Source organism: Bombus impatiens, unplaced genomic scaffold, assembly GCF_000188095.3.
Source record: "Bombus impatiens unplaced genomic scaffold, BIMP_2.2 scf_0896, whole genome shotgun sequence".
NCBI classification, from domain to species: domain Eukaryota; kingdom Metazoa; phylum Arthropoda; class Insecta; order Hymenoptera; family Apidae; genus Bombus; species Bombus impatiens.
The window spans coordinates 193,619-215,697 of NT_177315.1; the positions used below are offsets into that span (position 1 = coordinate 193,619).

Sequence of the window (22,079 nt, forward strand, 5' to 3'; positions counted from 1 at the left end):
CCCCTCATTTCTAACTATCGCCGCGATTCGCGCTATATTCATTCCTATGGTAGACTCGAGTTATCCCCACTCTCTAGCCACGAGCCGAGCGCAAAACGCGCCAGCTGCTTGCCAGGCAGTCGTCTTTGCGACGTTGTCATGAAACAAATGAAAGTTATCATCACGGCGTTTTAGCTACCTGTTTGCTGCGGCTCCATCGTGTTTCAAACCTCCCTCTTAGTTCGTTGCACTGACTCACTGTACGGAACGGTTTAGGTTAGAGTGTGTTTCCTCTTCGATCGACAAACGATTGTGCGATGGCCGAGAAATTACGTAATTAAAGGCCGCGGTCATACCGTAACGTAATTTGCCAGGGCTACTGTCGTTGTCTCGGTGATAAGAACGATAATGGAGGCCACCTGCGAGGAATTTTTTCCGAGAAAGATCGGAAGAACTCGTGCACGATTGATCGAAGATCTACACGTCTGATAGCGAGGCCACGTCCGCCGCTGTTTCGGAAATGGGGCTGGCAGGTAAATATTTTGTCTTGGTTGATCGCCATGTTTTTAACCGGTTTCAGGACTCTTTAACTTATGATACCAACCACTGTTATTTTTGATATGATGTGTTTTTATGGACTTTATGTTTACTTTTCAAATGTTTAGGAAGTACAATGAATATAGTCAGTATCTTGTCTTTTTCTTTTTTTATGGGATTCTTTGAGTCGCGTAGGTGATAGATGAAGGGTTGCTCACATAGGGTGTCCTTAAATTTTGTGCTTCTTTATTTGGGAGCGGATTTTGGTAAATAATAAAGTTTATTAGTTATGTGAATTTGTGAATAGCATAAAGGAAGCTGCGAAGGGTTTGTTATACGAGATGTTAAAAAATTGTATGTTTACTTATTTAAGAGTTACTTAATTAGCTAATTTAGTTTAGAGAAATCTAAACGTTTATTTACATGGATTATTCCATTACCTGACCTGTTCTGAGAATCTACAATTAATAATAATTACTCTACATTTGTTAAATGATAGTAATAACGTATCCTGGCATAACGCGTCATGTTTGTGGAATCGATTATCGTTATTATATAATTGTGTATGTGACTAAATCGAGCACTTGTTTCGTGAGAAGTAGAAAATTTTCAAGACACCCGATGAGTAGGTCAACCTACGTCGCGTAATTAATCAATGCACGCCCACCCATATTTGGTAATTTAGTTTGCTTGATTCTTTACCAATTTTATTCAGTAGCATGTGTTCAAAAAATATCGTAGAACATTTTGGTAGAAAAATATCTCTATAATAAACTGAATTATGACAAAATGCACTTTTCACCGAAATTCTGCCTTTGTTTTTGTATTGTTATTTCTATTTATATATATACACACACAATTGTATTCATTTTTATATTAACTCTTATAGTTGTTTTTATACATATGTATATATATTATTTTTATCTTTATCAGATATTGAAATCGTTTAATTTAATTTAGTAAATTAAAAATTTGTTAAAACTTATCGAAACCAAATTTAAATTCATTATGTCAGAATAATTAAAATCAAACTTAAGATTTGATTTCGGTTTTATTCATTAATTTAACGAGGTTAGGTTAGAGATCTTCTTAAAATAGAATTTTGATTAACAAGAATTAGCGAAATAAAACGAAATTATCCAAAAAGCTCGAATGAAGCGATGAACAGAAATAAGGAAAGCCAGGCGCTAAAAGAAATACCAAATCAATTGTTAAAGAAACTTTGTAAAGAGCTAAAAATTGTGTAATGACAGTAAAAATATAATGGGAAATTAATGATACTTTTCTCTGTGAATTTCGTAAGGACAACTTATTTTTAACAGAAAGTAAAAGCAGCAGAAGAACAAACTGATGAGCTAATGAAAAAATTATGTAATTTTCGACATACATGATTGACCAAGTGTAGGGTGAACGTAAAATTTCATTTTTTATGTGATCTGTTAGTCGTCACTAAGCACGTGGAATTTGTTGTTTATGTTAATCGGGACGATTTATAATCTTCGGAAAGAAACAGGTACCAATGAGATCTCGGCAAGTAATCTTCTGAAATACACGCGAATCTTTTCCCTTTTATTAATTGGCACATAGGAAGACATATTTGAGCTTGGAGCGTCCTGTAAAGATGGCGTTAAAATTTTTTTATGGAATCTCCATGTTGTTCCGTCGAATTAAAAATTCATATTTCGATATTTATTTATAATTCATATTTATAATTCATATATCGGGTGCTGCGAAAATAACGAGTTTGTAATGTTTTGAAAAATGAAGCTAATCTCAATATCATCGCAAAGTCAAATAGATAAAAGCACAGTATGACACCATCGGTACCGTACAACTTTTCTCTGAAATAATTTTTTCGTATCATGACAAATAAAAGAGTAATTAAGAGTGACAGAGTTAGGTCGGACATCCTGTATATGTGCAATATATATGCACATAAACGTAAACTACAATACTAACATGCTATAATATAATATCAAAATATTGTGATATATTACTTGACTGCCTATCCTAATTCTTCAAGCAGTAGTATTTGAAGCGTCCTATTTTCTTATTTTTATACGTATATACTGATCGCATACGATACTCGGCTGCTTGAATGTATTGATTTATAAAGTTTGTAACAGTTGAAATTTACGTGACTGTTAAAAATGATTACAACGGGTAAATTATTCTTAAATTGCGTAAAATGCAAAATTTTCTTAGAATATTAAAAATATTTTCTTTGGTTGAAACAAAAGCAATAGTAGGACAATAATCATGAGATAAAGATGTTTCGTGCTCACCGCAATCCTGAAAATCATAAAATGAATGTATGTATATAAAAAACGATTGACTAATATACAAACTGTTTGTTGTAAGAAAAGTGACATAACCTTTCCATGGACCACCACCACCACCACCACCACCACTAATCACAACTCGTGAAGTCAAGATAAACGTTTCAGTTATTTGAGGGTTATTTTCGTGCGTTTCTCCGTTTGCTTATGTTAATGCCATATTCAGTGGACAAACGGAAGGGGAATTGCGAATTAACAAGTAAAAGAAGCTTTTAGTCGGAAGAACTCGCATTAATTATTAATACTGTTAGTCCGTCGCCGTGTCGTATAAACGTGTCTCTGAAAAATACGACGGATCGTTTCCACTTTATGTACTTCTATTTCTATTGTACGTCCTTGCCTTTTTAATCTATGAAAACATTTACATTTTTATATAGGATTGTCTTAAAAGATATGTTTCGTTTTATTCTACGGAATTTCGAAGTACTTGGATTTTTTCTGAAAATACCGATAAGTATTTAATATAAATGTATCGGCTTCTAAGTAATTGACTTTTTAATTTCTTAGTGGTTTAACGTACCAATAACTTTACTTGAGAACTTTTTAGAAATATCGCGCCATTTCCTTGTTGTATATCAAGGTATTTCTCAAATTTTTCGACATATTGGATTCTTTAAAGCTTTGAGAAAAGAAACAGGAATTTTTAGAAATATATATTATTCTTCTGTTTTATTATATTTCAGAATATTTTCATTAGCCGATGCTTTCAACGATACTATTTAATCGTTTACATTGTACACATAACCACCCTATAAAGTGTGATCGCACATTTGAAATTCAGATAGGGTTTATGTACAGTGATTTAATGTGTATAGGATGAAAAGAATTCTTCTATAGCGTTTAAGCAGTGGATCTGCCTTTTGTTATACTGACGAAATAAAAGTTAGCCACTTCTATCTTCGTATGATCTTCGTGTTAGAATTAAATAGCGACGTTGCTCTAATATTATTGAAATTTTGTTCCCTTCCCAAAAGTAAACCCAGATCTATTTCAAATCAAATTATGTTGTCAACGGGCACCATAATTTCAATCTCTTATTATCTACCAAAATTTTCATGCTGTTCTATAATAGAAAGATCACGAGGAACGAGAGATACAATCAGGAATTTAATAGGGTTATCTTTGCGCATGCGCATTTACATTGACTGTCATTTACAGATGGCGCCCGAAATCTTTCATTAAACTCCAAGAAAAATCGATGGCCAGGAATTTCGTATATTCGTTGGTTAACCACTGTGTGTAATCGCTATCCTTGCTTTCACTTTCTACACGACGCTTCTAACTGATAATTAAGCAATCTAAAGAAATGTCGGAAATTCGTCTTGTCATAAACTCAGCTATTATACAGCTTAGAAGGGGTAAATTTTATTATACAGATAATGATCACATTGCAATATTAGAGGTTAGTGTTTTTTAGAATATTATACATATAGTAGATCTTTCTTAAGTTGGAACAGGTAAATTTCCCCGAGCTCAATCGGAAACGGTGTCTAACCACTAAGATAGAATCCACTGGCTCATTTCCCTTACGTAATATAATAGGACACGCACGCGACGTATCTTTCTCTCTAATCTCGCTATACATATATACAATTAGTTCCTCTGTTTGAACACAGTCTCTTGTGTCTCTTTCTATCCTCGTCCAAAAAGGGTCCCACTGTCTCTATCCATTGATGTTTTGATATTTACTTCCATTTATATTTACTTTGCGGACGACTCAATTGGTCACCTAGGTCGTTGAAATAAGTGTCATCGAAATGGAGCTTTATGTGAGTCGCGGAGAAGCCATGATCAAATCCATAAATTAAAATAATACATAGAAGAACGACGATTGCGAACAATATTTTTTTTAATGTTACTTTAATTTTTATTTCTCTGGAAATTTGCAATTATTTACGATACAGCTCTATGATAAATGAATTTGTGAAAATAACATTTCTTTTCCAAAATAATCGAATATTAATGATGCATCTGGATAATATGAAACATTGACAACATTATAAAAAATTATTTGGATACTTGTATTGTCGTACGTGTTGTACAATAATTATTTTCTTAATAGGTCTTCGAATATTCCATCAATCTTCCGTAAATCTTCAAATATTTTCTCTGGGAAACACTTACACACGTAGGTTTTCGTGTAAAGAAAGAGATCTGCAATAAATCCACGAAAAGGTCAAAAAGAACACGCGTGAGCAATCTACGGTTATGAGAAGAGAAAATAAATCGTGATTCGACTCGTAAGTAGCCGGCACTCATAATTGTCGTCATTGGAGAAAAAGTAGTTTTACATTTGACGATGGATAATAACACGTAATCGAGTTATGAAAGAAATTAAACGATACTCGGTGTTTTTCTCGTAATTTAGTGTTAAGTGAGTGAAAAAATGTTCTTTTATAACGCGTTAGTAATTACATTATTATATCAATGTCAGCATAAACTTGAGCAAAAAAGAATATATCGAACAAGTAGACATAAATTATTTAAAAGCAAGATGGAAAGATTCCTAACTTGAAAAAAAAAAACACGTGTAACAAATACAAAGAATCGAGTTAGAATGAAGATGTGCTGGCTCATAGTTAATGTATATCGTATTATATTATATCATAATTATAAAATGCAAAAGAGTTTTTAGGAGATCCAGTGACGCTTATTAATATTTGGACATCACGTCATCCGAGACAAAGTTTGGCTGTTAAATACCGCGATATCCTGTATAATTTACAAATAACGTCACAAGGTTATTGAAAAAAGTGACAGAATTCTTAATTTGCATTAATTCATACAAGTTATTTCTGCTTCTCTACAAATGCAACACGCGGCCAGATAAATTAAAATTTCTAATTTGAATTAGTTAATTCATTTCTATGGAAATCGTTGGCATTATCGCTATAAGAAGTAGGTAGCTGTGACGGAAAAAATGTAACTTTTTATCGCTACTTATACGTAAAATAACAATGTTAAGGAAAAAGGTGCTTATGTGTAATGTGACCATTTACAATTATAATCCTTCGAGAACGTAAATGCAATTAGCTACCACTTACATAATCAATAGAACGTGTTGATATTAGCGTATTAGTTCAATCGGAGACGCTTGGTTGATGCTTGTGAATACGTGAAACCTCATAGCCTTGATCCGATTTTCATCTTCACTGGTAACACGTTTTTCTTTTTTCTTTTTCTTTTTTTTTGTACATTTTCATTATCAGGCTAAGCTGGTATTGCGTAATCTTACATAGTAATTTATTAAGCAATTACGTATATATCACAAGTTATAGCCATCAAATATTTATGTTTTATGGCTTCGTAATTTTGGAATAACGAGGTCTTGTAATTTATAAAATTTATCAAGTAATAATATTAATTGTAGGGTATATCGTACACTCTTCATTTAAAATTTTACAATTTTACGTTAAAAACATATATATATATATACGTATATACAGGGTGGTTGGTAACTGGTGGTACAAACGGAAAGGGGGTGATTCTACGCGAAAAAAGAAGTCGAAAATTTAGAATAAACATTTTTCGTTCGAGGCTTCGTTTTCGAGAAAATCGACTTTGAATTTTCGCTCGGTACGCGTGCGGTACGTTAGGACGCACCTCACTTTAGATCGTTGTCTCGATGGAAAAATTAAAAAAAAAAAAATTTTTTTATTCCACATATTCGACTTCTTTTTTCGCGTAGAATCACACCCCTTCCGTTTGTACCACCAATTACCAATCACCCTATATATATATATTACAAGATAAGATAGTAATTTGTTATTTATAAAGTTTCTCAAATAATAATATCAGTAAACTGATAACTTACTAATTATAGGCTACAAATTTCTATTTACAATTCTACGTCAACGGATAATTAAATAACTTACGTATAAGTTGCAAAATATTTTCCAAGCAATAGCTTTTGTTTATTTGTGTAAGGGCGTTCAGAAATAAAAGTACAGTCGAATATGTTTATACGTAATTTTTTAGCACAGTGGAAGGATTAAATATTAGAGTAAAAATTAAGAAAAATTTCTCTCGACTGTTCCCAACAATCGGAAGAAAGTTAAACTTCATTAGAATTTTGTTTTCTTTACTTTAAACGTATTCAACGTTATAATTAATGCGAATATTCCGATCTCTTTTGTCATTCTCACTATCTTCTTTATTTGTAACTTGAAAACTACCTATACTTAAATTATCTTCATTGGATTTCTACTTGTACAGGTACTTATAGTACAATATTAATGGAAATCATGAAAACCAAGTTTCAATAGCAAAAATGCAGAATTTTATATATATGGAGCCAGATTCTATACAAACTCTAAGCATAATAAAATAAAAGTTATCATGTCTAGGAGCTTCTTGCTTCATTTTTGTTCAGACAGTACAGAAAACATTGAAATCAGACATACAAAACGAAATGTTTTAAGGCTTCTCAATAGCCAAACTTAAAGTCTCATAACGATCACTATTTTGATTATTTTGAAAATATTTCCTCTAAACAATAGCAATATACACACACTTATTTCGAATTTATTATTTGCAGTTGTACACCAAGCGGTAATTATTAAAATTAAACGATGAATCAGTTTAAAAAATCGTTACGTTACCCTTGCTCTCTTTCAAACATCGTTCAATAAAATTCCACAAAATGTTTCCTAAAATCCCATATTCTATCCGAATCGCATATCAATCTTAAATCATCTGTTTCTTAAATCATAATTATCTTTACCCGACTTATAATTTATCTTCTTCGTTACAGAATATTTTTTCGCGGTATAATCCATTAACATTCGTGGAACGTTCCCTAAGAATAATTTCTATGCATAATTCAAATCAAAATGTGGAACGGTAAATGGAGATATATAGAAGCATACGATGGATATTTCGTAGCCCGAAAATGAAAGTAGGGAAACCTCATTTAACTTGGAAATATTAAAGTGGTTGTTCGAATGTCGGAATGAAAAGTTATATAATAAATTAGCCGTTAAATAAAGATCGAAACAACATCTTTTCTTTCTTTTTTCCCGCGTCGAGTCGCGATTATACTTTCTAAAACATAAAGTGATGTAATCGTTTCAGTTTTCTTGAGGAAGTTCGCGATTCCCGTCTCATTATGCAATTAACAGTTTTCAATTCTGACACGTGTTTCTCTGCTAGATAAGAAAAAAAGGCACACTCCAGCGATTTGTACGCGTTCATGCTATTCACATGTTGTTAATATGCAACGCGCGAACGATCGTAAATCGCTTCTAGTCTTAGAAGAAAATCGATCGACGTTCGATGTGCTTCTTCGTAAAACGATAAACGAAAATTATTAGTTGGATTATTTAATGAAATATCATTTCGTTAAATCAATCGTTCCTTTGTTATTGTTAATTTACAGTTTTTATCTATTCATTGGTAATTTATGGCATCATATTATAGCTGCGTTTTCGAGAAGATCGAGTTTGAGTGTTCAGTAAGTACGCGCGCATTTAACTAATCGGCGAATCCTATCCCATCTTCTACATTCCATATCTCGTACCTCACATCCTATATCATACCATGTATATCACAAGCGATACTTCATTTTCCATACCTAAGAAGGTAAATGCAAGTTTAAGTCAAAAGTTACACGTACATCATACCATATATGTCACAAGCGATACTTCATTTTCCATACCTAAGAAGGTAAATGCAAGCTCAAGGTAAAAGTTACACGTACATCATACCATATATATCACAAGCGATACTTCATTTTCCATACCTAAGAAGGTAAATGCAAGTTTAAGTCAAAAGTTACACGTACATCATACCATATATGTCACAAGCGATACTTCATTTTCCATACCTAAGAAGGTAAATGCAAGTTTAAGTCAAAAGTTACACGTACATCATACCATATATGTCACAAGCGATACTTCATTTTCCATACCTAAGAAGGTAAATGCAAGTTTAAGTCAAAAGTTACACGTACATCATACCATATATGTCACAAGCGATACTTCATTTTCCATACCTAAGAAGGTAAATGCAAGTTTAAGTCAAAAGTTACACGTACATCATACCATATATGTCACAAGCGATACTTCATTTTCCATACCTAAGAAGGTAAATGCAAGTTCAAGTTAAAGGTTACACGTACATCATACCATATATATCACAAGCGATATTTCATTTTCCATACCTAAGAAGGTAAATGCAAGCTTAAGTTAAAAGTTACACGTTAGACTCTACGACCTCCATCCCTCTTTCTGCGATATTCGCGTACTCCATATCGTATGTCCAAAATTTAATACCTACTATCCTATATCTATAGCTCACATTTAAGTAACGATTTCTTCCGAGTTCTGAATGAAATTTGGAAAGTGAGTTCTGAAGGAAACTGATTTCATTGGTTTACGGGAAGTTGAGGATTTTGAGAATTAAGGGCCAGAGATACTGGATGTGCGATATGAAATATGAGAAAGGGAATGTGAAGTACGAGATATGGAATTGAAAGATGGAATGTGAGAGATAAGACGAGGAATATGAGTTTGGAACATCGTGTGTGGGGGTATGAGATGTGAGATAAGGTACATGGAATGGGGGATGAAAATGTGAGCTGTGGACTGGATATGTGATAGTGGATATTGGATGTTGGATATGGAGGCAGAGTATGCGATAGTGTGAAATAGGATATGAATAATAAACCTAATAGGAAAGATAGTACATATTGCACAGATTAATATAGATCACAAATACTTTTCTAAAGTTCTTGGAATATCCTTAATAGAGGAAATATTATTTCTTCTATGTTTATACATAATTAAATGCACAATACCTTGCATAACATCCAAATAGGTAAACAATTATTATTTATTATTTTCAACAAAATAGGTTAAATAACTGCATTAAAAGTATATAGTATTGAATATTGATTAACATAAGTTAATATGATATAAGGAATAATATGACGCGTAATGCAAGCAAACGTTAACAAGGGATCATTTAATGGACAATTAATCACAGATCAATAGAAAAACATGAGAACTGCTTCATCCTTCGAGCATGGAAAACTTTCCACGTTTCTTGTTCGTGAACCACAGTCGACGACGTCTTTTATCGCTTTACTCTTAAGATTTCTTTTGTTGCCAATAAAAACGCCATTTCTTTTTTCTTTTTCCTCCTCTTCTCCCTCTATTTCTCTGTCGTCGATTTCCTATATCACAACGCTACTCTTGATTTTCATAATTAGATTATTCCTCGAAAAATTTGAATCATAAGTTCATTTCCTTTACAATGAGTTATAGGTTAGGAACAGATATTTTCGTAACGAATCATAATTCCACGTCGATAGTTCTTTTTAACTGAAGTAGAATATAGAATTTCGCCATTTTCTTTTTGTCTTTCGTTTTTTTTTTACTTTTACAGGTTTTTTTTACTTTTACAGGCTTTTTTTACTTTTACAGGTTATAGGTTAATTCCATTCTTTATTACCTTTTCCCAGATATATCTATAAAGATATATGTACATTATAAATATCAATAGCGTCACGCTGTTCCTCATAATCGTAGTCATTATACTCATTAATAATACATTAAGTACAGTGATAAATATCGAAAAAAAGAAGAAAAAGAATCGCACGCCACATATTATAGAAATTCTGGTATGAATCAAAATAAACATTTATCTGTTGACGTCGTCGGGTTTACATTCATGAACGAACATGAATATGCCTGACATTAAAACATTATAAAACTAATTTTTATTTGCATACCTTATACTCTTCTTCGACTTTTTATTCATATTTTCATTGATTGTTGCATAATTTCCACTTTTTGTTCATCACGAATGTTTGCATTTGAAGAAGAATCTTAACAATTTATCTTTTCTTCCTTTTGCATTGGAAATAGCGGTTTGTTGGCAAAGTTGAATAGCAAATATATAAGCGTTAATATATCGACTAAGATTTGTAAGAATGATGGACTTGCGTATTTTTTTACTCCCCTGTATATATCAGTCTGATTAATTGGTATCTCTGTTCCTGTGAGCAAGATAAACTTGTAGAAGAGGAATAAATTTTCAGATAAACTGTTTAGGAGAAAAGAAATTGTTAGTATTCAGAGAAATATGATAAATAACAAATAATTATTCTAGAAATATAGAATTCATTTTTACAAATAATTACTGTTATTTAAATATGAAATAATTGAATTCACATCCGCTACATATACAAATCTTATCAAGTTAATATTAAATTTTATGTAATTTATAAATGTCATTAATAATTAATGCCATCTACGCTTGAATCGACTCTATTTTAAAATAAAGCAAAGTATCGCATATTACACGTCATTAATTAAGAAAAGGAAAGATATTCATAAAAGATATTTTAACGGGAACTGTATAGATTTTCGTTTTTTTTTTTTTTTTTTTTTTTTTTTTTTTGGCGAAGATTTCGATTAGAAGGCCACGGATACTTCTACTGCAATTTTTCCAAGAATCATGGCCGTGGCCCTAAGTAATTATTTGCACGCTAGAAACGTGTTTGTTCTTGGACATCTTGGTTAAGTATGACATTCTTGCTGGACATTCAATAACGATTGCCGAATGATTAGATCAGTGGGTCAAATCGATGAATCAAAGGATCGAAAATTTTTGTCTGCGCATTTGTGCATCAGAAGAGAGAGGAAATGAATAGAAATTGCAGAAATTAATCATAAATAGCCATCGATGCCATCTTTTAGTGACACAACGTACTCTTGAAAATAATTGTTCTGCAATTGTTTGATGGTAATACTAAATGAAATTCTTGCATGACAAAAGGCACAGATCGAAGCGCATGTACATTAAGGAGAATTTACATTGAAATTCATGTTTACGGATTCGTGTTTGAGGTTAGTGTTAGGCAGTCCATGCCGAAGTATTGCGTTTTATGCAAGTATGTATGTTCAATCATGACGAATCAGCAAAAACTTCACAAACAAACTACATAGGAATATTCTTCTTTAACCTTAAGACTGAATAAATTATCTATTTTACTACTGTACAATTTTTTGAATGTTTGAATATTTGAATTATTTAAATATCTTTCAATGTACAAAATATTTCTACAATTGCAACAGTAATTTCATTTTTTCACTTCTAATGTACTAAATCGACTGTATCGATGAAATGTTTGTTTTACTGTTTATTGTTCATTTATTATTCCAACTGTTCAAATAAAAAAATCAATGTTAAATATAGACAGTGGTTTAAGAAATCTCCGAGTAAAATTCCCTTGCAATCATCCTTGGAAAAATGATACAGGTATTCCAACTCGCAATGTCAAATTAATTATATGCTTTCATTTAAAAAATTTCTCAAATTCGAGTCTTTCTTGCAATCTAAACATCTTCAAGATATTTTTTAAAATCTTTCTCTTCGTTGAAACGAGCGTGAGATATAGACATAAAAGTTCGTAGATCTCAGCAAAGTTAGATCGAAATAAATCCGATATCTGTTGGCGTTACTCTTTGTGTTGATTGCACTCAATCAACTCTTTCTTCGTTCTTTCGCCACTAATTTTAGCAGTTATATAGGCTCACATCGGAGTTACGTAAAATTTGTCTAGTGTCGCACATGTGTAAATATGTCTGAGGTGGATTTACGTGATCCTCAGATTATGAAATGATACGTAGTTAACATGTAGACACGTGTACGCCATTTAAATCTAGATGTAGTATCTAATTAATTATTCAGTTTTTTGGTGATAATTATTCAGGTACTCGAAAGAATTACATTCCTGAATTATTCAAAATAACAGTAAGGTTAGTGTATTAAGAAGGTCAATAATTCATTGTGAATTATTTAATTATCGATTTGATTCGTTTATTATTATTTTATTCTGTTATTCTATATTCTATTCTATCATTTCTGGTTTCATTATTGAATTATTCAGTATTCTGACGAAAATTACGTTTCTTGAGGTTATGTTATAACATAACGGTAAAAAAGGTGTTTAGGAGCTTTCTGTTTTAGGAAAAGAGAAAATATCTTAAAGAACATTCACATAAGTACGCAACACTGGCTACAATTATGTCGCCAAAAATCATGAGTCATCTCTAACAATTTTTACATTAGTCGAAATTATCTTTGACTAAAGAATATTTTCATTTCATTACTCGTCTCTTAATATTCAATCGTAATATTAAATTCTTCGAACAGCGCCTAAAGGTAGAATCTAAACCATTCATAAAACAAAAACATTCTTATCTCTTCCTATTTCACTATGATATTAAATTCTTGCAACATAACCTACAAAAAGGTGCCGAAGTTTCCAGCAAAAGTGTCAAAGGTTTCATGAAACAAAAACATCCTCCTTTTGTCACCATGACACTACCCAATCAAGTAGTCAGTGATGTTTACGATCAGCCGGAGAATTAGATTCGAGTCGTCAGGAACGAAAAAATAGATGAGATGCCAGTATCTTGTCCGCGAGATCAAGGTCCGGTCAGCACTCAGTCATTCTAGTTTTTTTTTGTGGTATTGGATGTGGTGTTACAAAATGGCTGGTTTGCTTGCACGGTATCAAGGTGTTACTCAATAATTCCCTACTGGAGGAACAGAGACAAAAAGGGGGATTACTAGCTGACAGGTGTTTTTGCTCTAGCGACACTTTACTTATTCGCTCGCCACTCTCTTTATGCTCACGTGTGCATCATTTGCATGTTGCGGCTCTCTTACAGTGGCGGAACATCCGTAAAAAGATTGCAAGCTAATCTCCGAATTCTCTTATAATTCTGCGCTACTTTTCTGTACAAGTGTTTGGAAAATGTAAATTGTGATCGTTATGAAGAGTAATTTCTACGGGAAGCTAGAAAATCGACAATTGCGTAGTCGTTTAGTTATTGAGGTATTGGAATAGTATTGGTATGTCGAAGTATTAAAATATTTAAAGCATTAAGATAATGATCATTAATTTGTTTCATTTATATGATATAACAAGTAAAGTAGTACAACATACTATGGTAAAAAATGTATAGGATATATATTATACTCTCTCAAGTGATTATCACAAACTCGAGGATTAATGACTGGAGTTTACTGCAAGGTTAAGCATAAAACGAAATTAATATTAATACATTGCCCATTAATATTCTGAAATATACAGACAAATATGAGGATTCTACGAGTATACAAAAGGAAAAGAGAAACGATAATTTATTATTGACCATAAAATTACAAGGTTTTACAACATATTCCTGATTTACTAAATGTTAGTTTTTATTTCTCGTAATTATATAACGTTGCATACAAAATACGACATCTAATGAAGTTCATTTCTTGTTCGTTTGATTCTTCATTCGCTTTCTACTAGGTACATAATTGTAGAGCTTCCATAACCTTGAAACACTTCATATACATTTTAAACATATCACCATTAACCCACGTGTTTCTTCCAATCCTCCTACAGGAAATCTTGGAACTTATCAACAACTGTGAGCAAAGTGAAAGTTTGCAGTAAGTTTGGAAAGAGCTATTGCCAAATTGTTCAGTCATTCTCACGATCGTTAATTGCAGTCAGAAAACAGCCATTAATTTTAGAACAAATTGGAAACTCTCCAAATTCGTATATTTGTACTGGCTTATGTTAGCTATTATATCTTATGTTATTTCTGCTGAATTATTTACATTGGAAGACCAAATTTTTTATTTAAATCTTTTATATTTATATTTATATTTATTGTAACCTCAAAAATTTAATTTGTATGTATTTTTAAATTATATTTATATTTATTTAAACTCACTATTTCCTTTGTTAAGGCATTTCACAAGCTTCATTCTTCATTTACTTTTATTTCTAACTTTAGTTTTTTATACAAATTATTATTATTATACAAATATAGCTTTACAAATAAAAAAATTTGGAATATTACATATATGCACATACATATACATCAATCGAATGAAATAGAATGGCTACGTACAAGCATTGTGGAGAAGATTGGGAGAGGAGGTAGAATAAGCTGCTATACATATAGTGAATCGCGATGATTACGTCATGAGGGTCAGTTCTGCAAGTTCTGCTTGTCATCGCGTGTCAGCAAAATAGTCTAGAGTTAGCGGATGCGTGTTTATAAGAAAGCAAGAATTTTTTTAAACACTATCACCTTTTGTCATCCTCTTTTCTTGTTCCCTTAAGATTCATTTCGTTTTCCCACTTAATTTATTTTCACTGAAAAATGATCAGACTGGTTTGAGGTTAGGACAATTTCATTGCACCAATTAATTGCTTAACGCGTGTCCCGATCTCGTTATATGTGTTGTTTCCTTTTTTGGTGACACATGTGTATATATGTTTGTTACTGATATTGTGTGTGATGTTCATATTAATAGTAAGATAATGGAGGAGGTAGAAATCATTATACTGGATGATCTAAGATGTTTGTTTGTGCTTCATTAGATTAGAAAAGAATATAAATTCAGAGATAATTAAATGAACCAAAGCTTTGGAAATAGATATTTTAAAATTTCATTTGACAATAATTAATACTATAGTAAATAGAAATTAAATTAATAACAATAACAATGAATTCCTTTTAAATTAAAAGTTATTCCCATCTTTCTTTTGATACTTTGAGTCATCAGATTATAAATTGCAGATATGTTCCATACGTTTAGAATGAAATTTGTACTGGCTGGAAGAGTATCGAGACGTATAATCAGAGACACAATCGTTGAAAGATACCAGTGAATAGGGTCAGGAACTAGACTTTGGCTCGAGTTAAGGCAGGTCTCGTTCACTTTGGTATGCGATGCGAAATAGAATCGATATATTATATTTCACATAATCACAGCATCGATGTATTATCGATATAGTTATACTCTGTCGCATATTTATGATGAAAAAATTTTCTTTGTATACAGGAAGTAAACTGACGTGAAAGAACAGACCATCTATACCGGGTGTTTTAAAATATTTGGATCAACTGCAGATAAGATAATGTATAGTTCTAATTAAACTTTCTATCATGTAATGGATTATTCAAAATATTTCCTAACCTAAAAACTAACACTGAGAAAATATTTATTTCTTATTCATTTAAATTTCAATTGTAACGTTAATTTAATATATTTAGTAAATAGTGGTTTGCTGAACATGGCTTGCGATTTAAGGAATTTTAAATTTGAATTATTTATGAAATACATAAATCATTTCGTAAGCTACTTGATTTTAATAGCTGTTCTCCCTCTCACAAACCACATCACCGTTGAATCGACGTTTTCATCATTTTATATACAAATTTTCTATTCCTTCGTATACTCGACAATACACGTGTGATAATAATTTGAATTTAATATGAATTTCAAGTAAGCGCTTTTAATGTAATTCATCAACTTTCTTTCTTCCATTCCATCTTTACTGTTGATTTATTGACACTTCCTAAAAACCGGAAACGTGAATTTGTATGTATATACATTGAACATCTTTTAATGAAATGTTAGTAAATAAAGAATGTCAACCATTTAAAACCATTCCTTTCACGTTATTAATTAATATATACTAAATAGTTTCAATTTGATTATTACTTGTAAAAACAATAATATTCTTTACGCAATAATATTAGTTGCATAAAAATTTACTTTTTTAATCTTAAGTATTTTAAACTTATCGAACGGAAATTTTATACTTGCATTTCATTTGAAACGATGTGAATGATCCATTATACTTTCATTTATGCTTGCATCATTAAAGGCATCTATATATTATTTTTATAATGAAAATAAAAATTTGAATATAAAAGACTAAACATCGATAACCTAAGGAATTATGCATATGCATGTCAATGAATGCTTGCAAAGTATTTTTTCAGAAACTAATAAAACATAACGCATGATAAGTTTGTGTAACACAAAGTTTAAAAATCAAATTTATGCCACACATTGCTGTCTAATTTATATATTATAAATGATATATTTGAATGATATGTGAAATATCATTAATTATAATTATTATTCGTGTTGTATATTAACAAAATTAAATAATTGTTCAGTATTGAATTGAAGATTTCAATGAGTGGTATGAATGGCTGATGGTTTCCTTTTCATCATCAAGGTCGAGCATTATACCATGGCTTTATTTTCAAAAAAATAATTCGAATTTCAGTGATATTTATCCGCTTCCGTTATTCATGTCTCGAGAATGTCTGCATTTTAAAATCCATTTAGAATAATCGTTTCATACAAACAAAATTTCATATGGAAAAATTTCTCCAAATTTTTAATTGCTAAAAACATAACCTATACATTATCTATGCAACAAAATATTCCCTCACGTGCGTACATAACACCATTTTTGTATATGCAATTTTACAGAAAAGTACATAAAATATTTCTTATAAACATTAAACTGAAGCTTAACATTTGAATAGCATTATCGAATGATATTAACATTGGCCATAAAACAATTTAAAAAGTAATTTTTATTCGATAGTAAGTGTTCAACAATCTCTTGATCTTGTGGAATATTTCTTGTTAAACGTATTAAACTATGCATCGTCTAGTGGCATGCGTTAAATAGCATCTGTCCGCTGTTTTATTATTCAAAGGAATCCTTTATCTATCACGGCCAGAAAGCGTGGAAAATCTGCAAGATAAGAACGTGAGATGTCACTGGGTCAGAAAAATGAAGAAAAAAGCTTGTTACGACCGATAATGCAGAACTCGTTTGTATCTTATGCGCACGAGACATTGCAGGTATTATGAAAAAAATATATGCAGAAGGAAAAACAGTGAACGGTCCTTGGAATAATTTACGACATACGGTTAATTAATTTTTATTCCTACATCATTTTCCATCGCAATCAGCATTCATTCTTTTTCCTATCTTGTCCTATTATGAAATACTTTTACGATGGTCTCGTTTCTCTTCGTCAAGATATTCTTACTGTTGACTGAACTCTGTTGACAATATGGTCGATGTTTGATAGATGAAGATAATTCTCGGATTAGAGATATTACAAAGTGTTTACTTTGTAAGACCCCTAAATTCATCACTTAAAATGTCAAAAGTGTGAGTTTTAAAAAGTATAAATGGTATATATGGTTTATGACTATAATAATATATATAGATATAAATACAGAAATACTTATGAAACCTATTAGTAACAATTTTTTATCAACTGCGTTAATAATATAAAATTGAAAAAAAATTAAAATTGTATTGTATTGACGAATTAAAAGTATTTCACACAATTTATTTTATAGCAATTTAATAGGCTTATAATTATAGTAAATTATTAAAGGCCACAATAATACACGAATTACTAATGCTGAATCAATAAGCGTATACTAAGCAAAATTGTATAATTAGAAAAGAACATCATAATAGAATTAGTAATTAGATTGAATTATAATGGTAATAGATACTTGAAGATTTAACGTTATCGGTATTTCATAGCGAGCTGAAAGTCTTTTTGCAATAGTTTATCAGGAATATTCAAATATTATCTCAAGGACCCTAAGTACTTTGCATACTTAACCCCGTGATGACCTAACTCCATGTTTTTACCGCGTGAAAATAAAACTGTAATTTCTGTGCAATAGCTTATCGTCTCTCGATCGCAGTGAAATAAAAATTCGATACTTTATTTATGAAAATAAAATAACAAACAATTTCATATAACATTATTTATTTAAAAGGAACGTAAATGATGATTATTTAATTATTGTTGTATAATAAATAATATATATATATATAAAAATATTTAATCATATTGATACCTTCTTTGTTGAGTCATGGTTAAATTTGAATACACAAAAGATTAATCCTTTTCATTTCAGATAATATTTAATAAGTTTTATCTAACTTTCCGCAATTAGCTATATTGCAATTTTTCTTGTTTACTTCGAGATTATTGGCTTAATTACTTTCCTTTTCGGACAAATATTTATTTTGTAAACAATATAATCTCACTTTGTTGTTCGCCTTATTTCACTATATGCACATATACATCTCTTACCGAAAGTATTCAATGTTAATACAGTAGCGAAACTCTTGCCTCCTGTTTCAGCAAGTGCTAACACTTCTGGCTCCTTCTTTCGTATTATTCCAACGTTATGCCTCTTAAGCCGCTTGTTATCCCAACACTGATACCTCACCTATTTTTACGGCGGTATTAGTACGATTTCTTAACGACTATCGCGAACAATTTTAAAAATAACACGAAAACAAGATGGATAAATATTTGAACGTCTGGTCCTGTTCCCAGTGATCATTGATACACTCTGACCAGTTGGAACAATAAAGAGAACAGTTTCCAGCTTTTTCTCTCTAGTCGTCGATTTCTTCGTTTATCTTCCGCGGTTGTCGAAGAACTTGTATTTTTAATTCAATAGTAGAAAATTTAGGAATCAAAGATTTGAAGAATTCAGCGTTCAAGCTAACAAGTTCTTTGGATTTTTAATATTGTTTCCGTGAATTTTCTTGAAAATTTTTAATTGCAAAATTTCACGTAACACCGGAAATTATGAAAAGTATAAATATTCCATAGCTATGATAAAACTAAATAACATAGTTAAGATGGAAAAAAAACAATCGTTACGAAGCTGAGAATTTCCTCGGTATCGTCGCATGAGCGTAAAGTTGGACATCCAGAGATTTCAAGTTGCTGAGAATTGTATTTTTATAAGAAGAAGTCATTCCTGAAAATCATGCAGATCTATTTATAAAGTTGTAATTATTTCCTTGAAAATTTCCCCGGGAAGACAACAATGTATCTAACTCATGAACACATGTACATTCGTATTCGTGATTGATAAAGAACGCGACTTATCAGTAGGTTTATTGTTAACAGAAGATTCGTGAAGAAAACGCGCTAGCATAGAAATCGACGTATCCGACGCTCTTTATCACTAAATATCGACATTTATAGGTATATATGTCTCGTATCGATAAAGAAATGATCCTCGTTCTCGGAACAAGATTTTGGTTTTATCCTATCTAGGAAATGTTATCCGTTTGCTAGATTATATTTATACCGTTTAGGTTTTTTTTTCATGTTACTTGAATCGATATTCAGGAAGATCTTTATTGAACCAAGGTTATTGATTTAAACGCAAACAAATAAAAATAATGTATTGAATTGATGTCAAGTTTGTTGGTTGGCAGGACATCGGAATTTGATTCTAGATTATCATTAATTTGATAAAGATAAGATATATTTATATTTCTATTTTAATTTTGCATTTTATATGTAAAATTATGTCCAATTCGTATTTTCTGGGAAGATATTTCTAGACAAATGAGTAAAGTACATAGCAATCTGTACAGCTACGATAGGAGCTATCTATTCATAAGTCTGCTTGAAAGTGGATCATTTATTGTTCGTAGCTTGCAATTAGCTGTCTGGTTCGAACTAGGTCTACAGTGGAATTGTTTCGCTTGTGATTTTAGGCGGAAGAAAAATTTGTTGTAATCTGACGGCTTAATTTGAATTTTTTCGATTATATTTGTAACAAATACATATTTCTAGCCCTTTGGAATTTTATTTTAACGCAGCTTAAATAGTCGTATTTGGCTAGAAATACTCGAGTAGAAAGTTGAAACACAGTTAGCTATGATAAATGACTTGTCGAAGAGATACGAAGCACTAACACAGCAAATAGAAAATGATAAACAGCTGGAGGATTATTTGGATAGTTAGGGAATGAAGATACGACATATATTTACAATGATTGATGTGTATATAAACAGGTACATTTACGCATTACAAATAAACGTATAATTTTATCTAGTGTGGATAATTCCTTTCATTACTACCACGTTAATCAAATTTTTCGTGAACAAATTTTCGAAGTAAAATGTTTCGTTCTCTTCCTAATGGATTCGTTGAATTAATTGGAAACCATATTCACAGCTATCAGTGCTGTATGCTAGGAAAAAGGAATTAGTGACTATCAGAATACGTATAGTATCTTTTCGAAATTCTTGAATACGGTAAAATGATCACCAATTTTTTGTTAAGTTTCACTTATCTACAAATAAAATAGTAAATGAAAATTCGTCATATTACAGATGCCGATCTAAGCATGGGGGCGGGCGCAGCTGGAGGATCGGTTCTCAGTTTGCCAGGATCGGGGGTAGGTGGCGTGCTTTCGCAGCACTGTGCGATCTGCGGTGATCGCGCAACTGGTAAGCACTATGGCGCTGCTTCTTGCGACGGATGCAAGGGTTTTTTCCGGCGATCAGTCAGAAAGAACCATCTTTACACCTGCAGGTTGGTGAAATTCTTCTCCTTTCCTTTAAAATTAGATCTTCACCCGGGGCCGGAATAAATTTTTGGAGGCCAACTTCATTTATTTGAACTTGTCGGCAGGCAAACAGTATGTTTGTTGGAGTCGATACGTATAGTTAAAGTTCATGTAATAGAAGCATACCATATTTCCCCCCTCCCCTTCACTATCTATTATTTTCCTTCACATAATAGGAGCTCATATTTGAATAAGTGAATTCAATCGGCAGAAATTCAATTAATCGAGTATTAATTATAATTGCAATAGTTTTAAACATAAGATATTTATGTCATAAGACACAACGGAGGATCTCGCTTCAGAGAAAAATGAGCGATTTATTTCACTTTTATGAAATATTTGAAATATTGCACTTGTAAAAATCTCCATGACTTATCTGCTTAGAAGTTTTATCTCTATTTAAAACTCAAATATTTTCGTTTAGTTTTAAAAGCTGTATCTCCCATTTAAGAAATATCTATGACTAATGAATTTTCGTGATAATTGATAACATTTTCGAATGAGCTAGTAGTGAAAATTTGTCGGTCAGTGAATAAATTCGGTATCATTCTTGAAATTTCATTCATGTTATATATAAATTAAAGTCTTTATTCTAATTTTTTTAAGCAAGTTATTTTTTATTCTTAAATACGTATAATATAACGAATTAACAAATTAACGAAATATTTGTAGAAATCAAGATGTTAACAACACCTAATAATAATTTTAACGATTTAATTTTTAAATTTCAGTTAAGATATAGATTTAATGGGAAATGTATTTTTAACAATAAGCTGGAGGTATATTTGGAAATTTAGAACTTAGATGACTTGCACTTGAATTATCAAAAATCAGGCTAATGAAAAATTGAAAATTGTTTGATAATTTTAATGTTAGCAGTTTTTGATAAATGTTCTTACAATATTCTTATGTAATATTCGATAAAAACTGCTCATATTATCAACTACATATTTTCGTTTATAATGATAAATGTTA

General features: G+C 31.2%; 1 protein-coding gene across 6 annotated transcripts in view; it reads left to right on the forward strand.

Annotated features, from left to right (window-relative positions):
• Nucleotides 1-22,079, forward strand: part of LOC100748857 (hepatocyte nuclear factor 4-gamma) — a 53,214-nt gene that overhangs the window by 22,138 nt on the left and 8,997 nt on the right. For 3 of the 6 annotated variants that reach the window (XM_012390809.3, XM_012390807.3, XM_003492900.4), the window contains one exon: nucleotides 20,869-21,070. In XM_012390809.3, coding sequence (XP_012246232.1) covers nucleotides 20,869-21,070 — 202 coding nt within the window. Of the gene's footprint in view, nucleotides 1-96; nucleotides 513-15,719; nucleotides 15,798-17,418; nucleotides 17,550-20,868; nucleotides 21,071-22,079 lie in introns of those variants that run through there. The other 3 variants (XM_012390810.3, XM_033323293.1, XM_033323292.1) reach the window with 3 other exon arrangements.